The sequence below is a fragment of the Thermobia domestica genome, chromosome 13 (genome assembly GCF_964235325.1).
Source record: "Thermobia domestica chromosome 13, izTheDome1.hap1.1, whole genome shotgun sequence".
In the NCBI taxonomy this organism is placed as follows: domain Eukaryota; kingdom Metazoa; phylum Arthropoda; class Insecta; order Zygentoma; family Lepismatidae; genus Thermobia; species Thermobia domestica.
Genome location: NC_137466.1, coordinates 141,663,945 through 141,675,417, shown reverse-complemented (window position 1 = coordinate 141,675,417; position 11,473 = coordinate 141,663,945). Strand labels below are relative to the sequence as shown.

At 33.9% G+C, this 11,473-nt stretch overlaps 1 protein-coding gene across 1 annotated transcript in view; it reads right to left on the bottom strand.

The window, feature by feature from the left end:
• Window positions 1–322: 322 nt before the first annotated feature.
• The window catches only part of LOC145667790 (cytochrome P450 6j1-like), a 29,238-nt gene continuing 18,087 nt past the window's right edge, over window positions 323–11,473 (bottom strand). Inside the window, exon 4 of the mRNA XM_081735228.1 lies at window positions 323–519. Within this exon, the coding sequence (XP_081591354.1) occupies window positions 323–519 (197 nt within the window). The remainder of the gene's footprint in view (window positions 520–11,473) is intronic.

Sequence of the window (11,473 nt, the reverse complement as noted above, 5' to 3'; positions counted from 1 at the left end):
GACGAATATGAAAGTACAGCTATATGTTCAGTCCGCACAGCTCTTACTTTTGTCTTACGATGCAACGGTCGTGTTTCACAATACACTTTGGTTCTGGAAACGTGTACACCATTTTTTTTTAAATCTCGTATTAGGTTTTATCTCTATTATACTATATAAAAAGAATTATAACCCAAACAACAGAATAACCAAAATAGTGGATTTTTATTCAGTCAGAAATCCTTTTTATTCTTTTCGTTTTACGTTTTCTTATTCACTGTTGTCGCAAGTATGAGACACTGCTTTGTGTAACGAAATTTACAGCAAATATTATTAACTAAATTTAATGACTTTTATTTCTTGGTTTTATGTTTCCAGTTCTTCTGACTAATCTAAACCAAGGATCTTCCTTAGGAGCAGCAAACAGACCTTTTGGATTGAGCTTAAACTCTTCTGGAGTACGATTGCAAGGATGAAGCTCAAAATGTGCCAGGATGTATATAAGCGCAACTTTAATTTCCATTAAAGCTAATGCTTGACCTGTAATAGTAAAATCTTATTAGTGACTTTGATGTTAAAAGTAAATATAATCTTTTATGAATTTTATTATTTACGAAACTTAGAGACAGTTAGAAATTTTGATTGACTACCGGAATTACATATTTTATAGTTCTATGAAACATTTCTTTAAGTTTGAGGCATCTCGAGAAATGTTCGAAAGAATGTAATACAGTAGTATTTGCGTCACCTGAGGACACTTTTTGGCCCCTGGGTCCCTGCCTCAGGACCCATGGTCCCTGGCCCAGGGTCAATGACCTAGGGGTACCTAGGACCACCCCCTCAAAATTTTGGCAGGGGTAGCATGGCCCACCCCCTAAATTTTGGCAGGGGTACATAGGACCACCCCCCTTAAATTTTGGAAATTGCCAAATCTAAAAATTTGATGTGGTAGCCTAGGACCATAGTATGTACCGCTATCAGTATTGGGTGTCTATGTCGTTCCCTTTCATGGGTAAAAAATTGCCAAAAATTCAAAATTCGGGGCTTTTTGACCTAATTTATCCCCTTTGATGAGGTATTATTACCCTATATAGTTATATGGGCGTATACAGGGGTCCATTACCTTTCAAAACATATGGGTATATTAATGCACCCCTTGAAAAATTTGGGAGGGGTACCTTGGCCCACCCCTTAAATTTTGGAAATTGACCAATTTAAACATTGGGTATTATAGTACAGGACCCTAATATGTATAATGATAAATTTGGGTGGTCCACCTCGTTCCCTTCTAGGGGTACAAAATTGCCAAAATATAAACGTAAGCAATACGTAGTACAACGTGTTTGGTTTTTGGTCGATTTTATCCCCTTTGATGAGGTGTTATTATCCTATATAGTTATATGGTCATGTATAGGGGTCCATTACCATTCATAAGATATGGGTATATTTGTGCACTCCTTTAAAAATTTGGGAGGGGTACTTTGGCCCACCCCTTAAATTTTGGAAATTGCCCAAGTTAAACATTTGGTATTATAGAACCGGACCCTAACATGTATTATGATAAATTTGGGTGGTCCACCTCGTTCCCTTTTAGGGGTACAAAATTGTCAAAATATAAACGTAAGCAATACGTTGTACCACGTGTTTGGTCTTTTGGCCCAATTTATCCTCTTGGATGAGGTTCTATTACCTTATATGGTTATGTATAGGGGTCTATTCCCTATCATAAGACATAGGTACATTTGTGCACTCTTTTAAAAATTTGGGAGGGGTACTTTGGCCCACCCCTTAAATTTTAGAAATTGCTCATTTTATATATTTGATATTATAGTACTGGACCCTAACATGTATTATGATAAATTTGGGTGGTTCACCTCGTTCCCTTTTAGGGGTACGAAATTGCCAAATTTTAGTACAACCACGTGTTTGTTTTTTCTCAATTTATCCCCTTGGATGAGGTCCTATTACCTTATATGATTATATGGTTATGTGTATTGGTCCATTCCCTATTATGAGACATGGGTATATTGATGCACCCTTTAAAAATTTGGGAGGGGTACCTTGGCCCACCTCTTTATTTTGGAAATTGCCCAATTTAAACATTTGGTATAATAGTATAAGACCCTAATATATATATATTACTATAAATTTGGGTGGTCCATCTCGTTCCCTTTCATGGGTACGAAATTGCCAAATTTTAGTACAACCACGTGTTTCGTTTTTGACCTAATTTATTCACTTGGATGAGGTCCTATTACCTAATATGATTATATGGTCATGTATAGGGGTCCATTTTCTATCATAAGACATAGGTACATTGATGCACCCCGGGATGGGTACCATAGCCAATCACTTAAATTTTGGAAATTTTTCAATTTAAGCATTCGCTATCATAGTACATGACCTCAATATGTATCATGATAAATTTGGGTGGTCCACCTTGTTCCCTTTCATGGGTAAAAAAAATGCCAAAAAATAAACATAAGCAATATGTTGTATCACGTGTTTGGTTTTTGGCCCAATTTATCCCATTTGAAGCGGTCTTATACCGTATATGGTCATATGGTCATGTATATAGGTTCATTTCTTATCATAAGACATGAGTACATTGATGCACCCTTTAAAAAAATTTGGGAGGGGTATCTTGACTCATCCACTCAGTTTTAGAAATTGTTTAATATAAGCATTTGGTATCTTCGTACAGGTCTTCAATATGTACCACTATAAATTTGGATGGTCCACATTGTTCCCTTTCATGGGTAAAGAACTACCAAAAATCAAATTTCGGAGGTTATTGACCCCTATTTAATACGTTATATGGTTTATTACCTTTATATGTTTATGTTCTCTTTTAAATTTGGGAATTATAAAATAACATAATTTGGTAAACGTTTTCTAGGACCCATTGGTGTTCCTCTTATGGCCAAATATTCAAAATTGAAAGGTTATTGACCGGCTTTATTATTGAATAAGTACAGGATTTATTACTTTTTCATAAGACACAGGTGTATTTGTGTACCAATCTTAAATTTTGGGAGGGGTACATTTCTTATTGTCATATCAATAATTGGTAATTGTTCTTTGGGTAAATCATTGTGAAATATTAGTATGATCACGTGATCAGTTATTGACCTATGATAAGAATAGGAGTCCAGGACATTGGTACATTTAAACTTTGTAGGATAATTTGAGAATGCGTCATTGGTTTTGATTATTACAGCCAAATATAAACGTAAGCAATACGATGTACCATGTGATTGACCTTGATGAGGTAGTGTACAGGGATACATAGCTAACCTTATTGAATCTTATGACTCATAGTCTTAAGGGAATACATGCTACAACACTGGCAAAGTTATTGTTGATGCAATTTGATTGGTTGATCACTATCTTTCGTGCAATCTGATTGGTTGCTGATTTTCAAATCTTCGCTGCAATCAGTTTTAAGTTTTGTTTAACATTTAAAAAAGTTTTTGAAATTTTTGTTTGAAACTTTGGTTTGACATTTGTTTTCGTTTGATATTTTTAGTTTGAAAATTTTTGTTTCGAAATATTTGTTTGAAATTTTTTTTCAAAATTGTTTGTTTGAAACTTCGGTAAAAAATTTTTGTTTCGAAATTTTTTGTTTGAAAAATTTTTTTCAAAATTTTGTTTCAATTTTTTGTTTCAGAATTTTGTTTGAAATTTTTGTTTGAAAATATTTTGTTTAAAAATTTTTTGTTTGTAAATTTTTGTTTCAATTTTTTTGTTTAAAATTTTTTCGTTTCCAAAATTTGTTTTTCTGTTTCAAGATTTTTGTTTGAAAAAATTTTTCGTTTCCAAATTTTGTTTCAAATTTTTTGTTTGAAAAATTTTTTGTTTGAAAATTTTTTGTTTGAAATTTTTTGTTTGACATTATTAAAAGTTTGTGCACTCATTAGTAAAGAACCGGAACTGTTTAGAACTAAAACCTCTGGCAACATTATGGTGCAATAGTACACGTTAGAACATGATAATGCAACGTCATCAGTTTTGCATCATATATAAGTATCGTTCGAGTTATTATTCATGATAACATCATCATGGCTACTTGTCTGCAGTTTCTAAACACACGTGATGTGATGAAATCATTTACCAAGATTACTGATTTACAACAGAATGTACCTTATAGAATCTTAGCTAGCCAAATGATCCCTACAAAGTTTGGATTAAGAATCGTAGTGAAGCTTGAAAATGATAAGAATATAATTTTACCAGCAAGATATTTACCCATGGAAGCATCAAAACAAGAAGAACTGCTGTGTTTCTTAAATACTGTATCTGTATCTTTATGTTACAAAGGATTATTGGGTCGAAGTCATCAATTTGAATTTAGTACACAGCCAGATTCGTCAGCAATTGTGATGAAATCATGAATTCAAACGTTAGCACATTCCTTTGACGTCAGACGTAGCTGGTATACTGAATGCGATCTATGAATTTGGTTGGTCAGCATGACGTAAGCAACTGTGATGAAATCATGAATTCAAATGTCAGCACATTCCTTTCCTATGACATCAGTAATAACTATAAATCAACGAATACACTGTCATCCCACGAAATCATTTGAGCAAGTGCGTTTCAGCAGGAAAGGTGTGTACTTCTAACGATAAAGAGTTCATCTTCGCAAGCTATTATCCAATAAATATATTTCAAACAAAACATGTGATGATTGGTATCAGTTCTAGAACATTTGAACCTGTGATTCGATTGGGCAAAGCAGAACAATTTGGTGTACAACTGACCTGTGAAGAGTGGCAAATATTATGTTCACGAATCGACCAAATGAACGATTATTTTCATGATGAGCTAAATGTGACCATAGTCAAATCATTAGGCTCAAATCATGAAGTGGTGCTGCGTACAGTCCTCGAAGAGAAGATGGTGCTGTTACGTAAAAAAAGTACATTTCATGCCCCTCGCAACATGGTGTATCTAACACAAACTGAATGGAACAAATTCAACAGCGTATTTCAGTGTGTGAAACATGCAGTGGAAGTGTGCAACAAAACAAGTATATTCCTGAAAAAGTAATATTTTGAAAAATGTGTTATGCATATTGTACAACATGTATCTAGATATTGTGATGGTTGTCAACATCGTTCGTGGGTGCATACCTGTATTGATAAACAGTTTATTTGTGATCAAATGGACATTGAGTTTCCACCAATTGATATTGCAATAGACCTTAAAAGACTTCAATTGGAATTAAAATTATATGCTAAAGACAAACTAGTGCAAGAAGTTCAAAATACATTGCATCGACAATATCCAGATCATATATCTGGTATGGATGTATGTGGAGTGTAATAAAATGATCCATTTCAATGAATTGTGTTTTTTTCATTTCAAGTACATCCCCATGTTCTGACGTGTACTATTGCACCACAATGTTGCCAGAGGTTCTTGTTCTAAACAGTTCCGGTTCTTTACTAATGACTGCACAAACTTTTAAAAATGTCAAACCAAACTTTGAAACAAAATTTTTGAAACGAAAAAATTTGGAAACGAAAAATTCAAACAACATTTTGAAACGAAAAAAAATTTTCAAACAAAATTTTGAATAAAAATTCGTAACAAAAAAATTTTAAACAAAAAATTTGGAAACGAAAAATTTCAAAACAAAAATTTCGAACAAAAAATTAAACAAAAAATTTTCAAACCAAAAAATTTGAAACAAATTTCAAACAAAATTCTGAAACAAAAAAATTCAAACACAAATTTGAAACAAGAGTTTTCAAACAAAAAAAATTTACGTTTCACGGTTAACCGTCAAACTTTATCCGGTTTTTAACTATTCGATTAACAAATAAACGGTTTTGATCATATTTATCAGTGAGTGCAAAATGTTGAACGAAACCAAGATTTTTAAATGTTAAACAAAACTTAAAACTGAATGCAGCAAAGATTTGAAAATCAGCAACCAATCAGATTGCACGAAAGATAGTGATCAGCCAATCAGATTGCACGGAAGATAGTGATCAACCAATCAAATTGCATCAACAATAACTTTGCCAGTGTTGTAGCATGTATTCCCTTAAGACTATGAGTCATAAGATTCAATAAGGTTAGCTATGTATCCCTGTACACTACCTCATCAAGGTCAATCACGTGGTACATCGTATTGCTTACGTTTATATTTGGCTGTAATAATCAATACCAATGACGCATTCTCAAATTATCCTACAAAGTTTAAATGTACACTCCGCATCAAAAAAATTGCGACACCTAACGCCGTGCAGCTAGGCCAGCCAATATACACCTTCTTATCCCATAATTGTGTCTGGTAGAGAGACCCCCTCTCTCTCCTCCTTTCTTCTCTCCCATACAAAAATTACCTAACAACATGAACGCAATTCTAATTTCAAACTACACATGTATTAGTATCGATAAAATGAAATAACAAAACCGAGACGAAACAAGATTCATAAGTTGATTTAGGGAGAAACTGAAACACATATAATGAAAAATTGAAACCAATGGATGTCTATTACACAGAGGTTCAGAAACGAGGCAGAGAGAGAGAGGGAGAGAGAAAATGCGAGAGAAGAAGAAAAAGAAAAGGGAGAACAGATAAAAATGTGGAATTTTAAACGCAGTAAGAAAACAATCTAACATTATAAAGTTCCGTTACCAGAAATCCAACAGTCATGTAGAAATAACGTTTGTTTTTATACATTTTTCTCATGACTATTCTGATATATAGAGGATGATTGAAACATTCATTAAGTCTTTTCATAAAGGATAGCATACTCAATTTCCAGTAGAACTGTAGATCTCACAGACACATCTAAGATAATGTCAAAAGTTTAACACATGCTTTGTTTCCACGTGGTTCAGTTGTAAATTAAGTAGTGTTCATTGGACGTACTGATGTAAACCACATTCTAATAAACCCAGTAGGTAGCGTAGGTTACATCTTCCATTCCAGACTACTAATGCAAAGTGAACAACAAAGAAAAAAACGAAAAGAAAAAGGAAGAAAGAAAAAAATATAAAATTGAATGAGTGCTATTTTACTGGTAATTTTTTATCAGAAATATGCTATATTAAAAGTCGAAACTGTATCATAATGAAAAATTACAAATGTTCAGATGGAAAATTGGATGTTCCTTATAGATGTAGCAGAAATTGCATGTTTCAAATTTCAACATGAATAAATCACATTGAATTATATTAGGATGGAAACAAATTTGTGTGGAACTAGTATGAATAAAATTTTGATTTTAAATAACCAAAGAGGTTGCCATTTTCTAGTCTTTTCCGAAGATTTATCTGTTCCGAACATCCAGCATCACTTTCTTCTCTTGTGGATATAACGTTGTAATTTGCACAGATAGAATGAACACGCTAGAGCTTAAACGGATCATAGTGTCTGTCGGATGATGTTGGTTAGCTTATGGACCACCACTTGGTCGAGGATTCAAAGCTATAGTGACCTGTTAATTCGACTGAGACTCGGTAACCCAGATGATAAAAAAGATATTTTGCTTATTCCCTTGCGTTTAAGCAGTATTTCTTTCAGAGGGGACCAGGATGGAGATATTATCCCCAGAGCACAAAAACTCGACGCTGAAGTTGCCAGTTAATTACATTTTCCAGACCAGGTCTATCGGTCTCTTGCTCCGTTTTAACTTTGGAACATGCACACGCACATCAACTGTGTGTGTGTGAGAGAGAGAGAGGTGGGAGAAGTGAAAGATGCAGAGACAGGATAGGGAAACTCAAGAAAGAGAGGAGAGAGAGACGAATATAAATACCAAACACACTTATCATTACAGTATATGATGAAGAACGCACACACTGTTTATTCCAATTCTCGCCAGGGATGCTTTGTACGTTCTCCAACAGAAGATAAATCTCTGTCTGCAGCATTTATTTTATGCGAAAAAGTTATACTACCCGACGGGGAATCGAACCCCGATTTTCCGCTTAGGAGTCTGGTACTTTACCACTACACCACCGATTGCTTTACATAAACTTCGTCCAGCAAATGCTGTAATATTTCTTTCTAAGAACGATAGCACGAAAAATGTTTACTGCAGATTAATGAAGTGTTTCGAATGGCTGGTAAATCCCTTGCCCTTTCCCAACCAACAGTCGTAAATCGTCTCTATCATGATAAAGGTGTTTGCTTCCACATTCTTAAGCATTACACGTCTAATATGAGAAATCGATTCTTCACTATCACTTTGTAAAAAATGGAGCTTTGACCTGAACAAGATTTGAACCCATGCTGGACAGCTTTATTAATCGTAACTTCATTACGTTACCGCTACACTGCCTCGCCAGCTGAATCTAAAAGCCAAATATTACTTACTTCAACTTTGATCTTCAGAACGATCAAGCTTCTTCCTGTAAGCTTATTTGCACCTAAGTGCAAAACGAAATTCATTTATTCAATGACCTGGAGAGAAATTAGTGCCCACTCGTAAAGGAAACAACATACAATCTACTAAAAATTACAGAAATAAAAACATATTATGCAGTAATTTCGCCGTGCTTATTCAAAAGTACGCGAATAATAATAATAATAATAATAACCTAAAGATATTTAAAATTAACTAAAACTTAATAGTTCTTGAACTGCGTGACCTATCTAGATCAAATTTTTAACAGATGAGGTTTCTGCCTGATATGTTTTTTTATTATTTCACTTTGACGCTAGAAATGAGAGAAGGGAAATGGTAAAGGGATATATATATATAATCCATATATAAAATATAATAAGTCTTGAACCACCGTACCAATCTCGATAAAATTTTCAATCTAGATGAAGTTCGAACCGGGGATGGTTTTCCTCATATAATTTAGATGGTGTAACTAAAGGAAAGGGGAAGGATAGCAATATTTAAAAGAGAACGAAGAATGACTTATATTAGTATCAAATCTATGATTTTTGGAGTCGCTGAGATAAACACTGACACATCTGATGCCGTTCAAAATCCAAATTCAGCGCGCAACATGGAGGAGGGGCAGATATAAAAAATGATCAAAATAACCAATATCATTGTCGAACTCATAATTTTCCGGGTGGATGAGATGAACAATGACACTGAAGATGCAGTGCTCCACAACGTGAGAAATGAAAAACTTATCGAAAAATGACCGATATCAAAGAGTGCTTTAGTAATAGAAAAAGTGACTGAATAACGGAGCATATTATTATTTTTTCTCAATTTAGCCCAGCAAAGCGACCAATTGTTGCTAGTAATAATAAAAATACTAATACTAATGGTAATAATAATAATAATAATAATAATAATAATAATAATAATAATAATAATAATAATAATAATAATAATTATTATTATTATTATTATTATTATTATTATTATTATTATTATTATTATTATTATTATTATTCGCGTACTTTTGAATAAGCACGGCGAAATTACTGCATAATATGTTTTTATTTCTGTAATTTTTAGTAGATTGTATGTTGTTTCCTTTACGAGTGGGCACTAATTTCTTTCCAGGTCATTAAATAAATGAATTTCGTTGTGCACTTAGGTGCAAATAAGCTTACAGGAAGAAGCTTGATCGTTCTGAAGATCAAGGTTGAAGTAAGTAATATTTGGCTTTCAGATTCAGCTGGCGAGATAGTGTAGCGGTAACGTAATGGAGTTACGATTAATAAAGATGTCCAGCCTGGGTTCAAATCTTGTTCAGGTCAAAGCTCCATTTTTTACCAAGTGATAGTGAAGAATCGATTTCTCATATTAGACGTGTAATGCTTAAGAATGTGGAAGCAAACATCTTTATCATGATAGAGGCGATTTAGGAATGCTGGTTGGGAAAGGGCAAAAGATTTACCAGACATTCGAAACACTTCATTAATCTGCAGTAAACACTTTTCGTGTTATCGTTCTCAGAAAGAAATATTACAGTATTTGTTGGACATAGTTTGGGTAAGGCAATCGGTGGTGTAGTGGTAAAGTACCAGACTTCCAAGCGGAAAATCGGGGTCCGATTCCCCGTCGGGTAGTATAACTTTTTCGCATAAAATAAATGCTGCAGACAGAGATTTATCTTCTGTTGGAGAACTTACAAAACATCCCTGGCGAGAATTGGAATAAACAGTGTGTGCGTTCTTCATCATACACTGTAATGATAAGTATGTTTGATATTTATATTCGTCTATCTCTTTCTTGACGTTTCCCTATCCTGTCTCTGCATCTTTCACTTCTCCCACCTCTCTCTCTCTCACACACACACAGTTGATGTGCGTGTGCATGTTCCAAAGTTAAAACGGAGCAAGAGACCGATAGACCTGGTCTGGAAAATGTAATTAACTGGCAACTTCAGCGTCGAGTTTTTGTGCTCTGGGGATAACATCTCCATCCTGGTCCCCTCTGAAAGAAATACTGTTTAAACGCAAGGGAATAAGCAAAATATCTTTTTTATCATCTGGGTTACCGAGTCTCAGTCGAATTAACGGGTCACTATAGCTTTGAATCCTCGACCAAGTGGTGGTCCATAAGCTAACCAACATCATCCGACAGACACTATGATCCGTTTAAGCTCTAGCGTGTTCATTCTATCTGTGCAAATTACAACGTTATATCCACAAGAGAAGAAAGTGATGCTGGATGTTCGGAACAGATAAATCTTCGGAAAAGACTAGAAAATGGCAACCTCTTTGGTTATTTAAAAACAAAATTTTATTCATACTAGTTCCACACAAATTTGTTTCCATCCTATAATTCAATGCGATTTATTCATGTTGAAATTTGATACATGCAATTTCTGCTACATCTATAAGGAACATCCAATTTTCCATTTGAACATTTGTAATTTTTCATTATGATACGGTTTGGACTTTTAATATAGCATATTTCTGATAAAAAAAATACCAGTAAAATAGCACTCATTCAATTTTATATTTCTTTCTTTCTTCCTTTTTCTTTCCGTTTTTTCTTTTTTTGTTCACTTTGCGTTAGTAGTCTGGAATGGAAGATGTAACCTACGCTACCTACTGGGTTTATTAGAATGTGGTTTACATCAGTACGTCCAATGAACACTACTTAATTTACAACTGAACCACGTGGAAACAAAGCATGTGTTAAACTTTTGACATTATCTTAGATGTGTCTGTGAGATCTACAGTTCTACTGGAAATTGAGTATGCTATCCTTTATGAAAAGACTTAATGAATGTTTCAATCATCCTCTATATATCAGAATAGTCATGAGACAAATATATAAAAACAAACGTTATTTCTATATTACTGTTGGATTTCTGGTAACGGAACTTTATAATGTTAGGTTGTTTTCTTACTAAGTATAAAATTCCACATTTTTGTCTGTTTTCCCTGTTCTTTTTCTTCTCTCTCCTCTTCTCTCTCTCTGCCTCATTTCTGAACCTATGTGCAATATACATTCATTGGTTTCAATTTTTCTTTGTATGTGTTTCTGTTTCTCCCTAAATCAACTTATGAATCTTGTTTCGTCTCGGTTTTGTTATTTCATTTTAT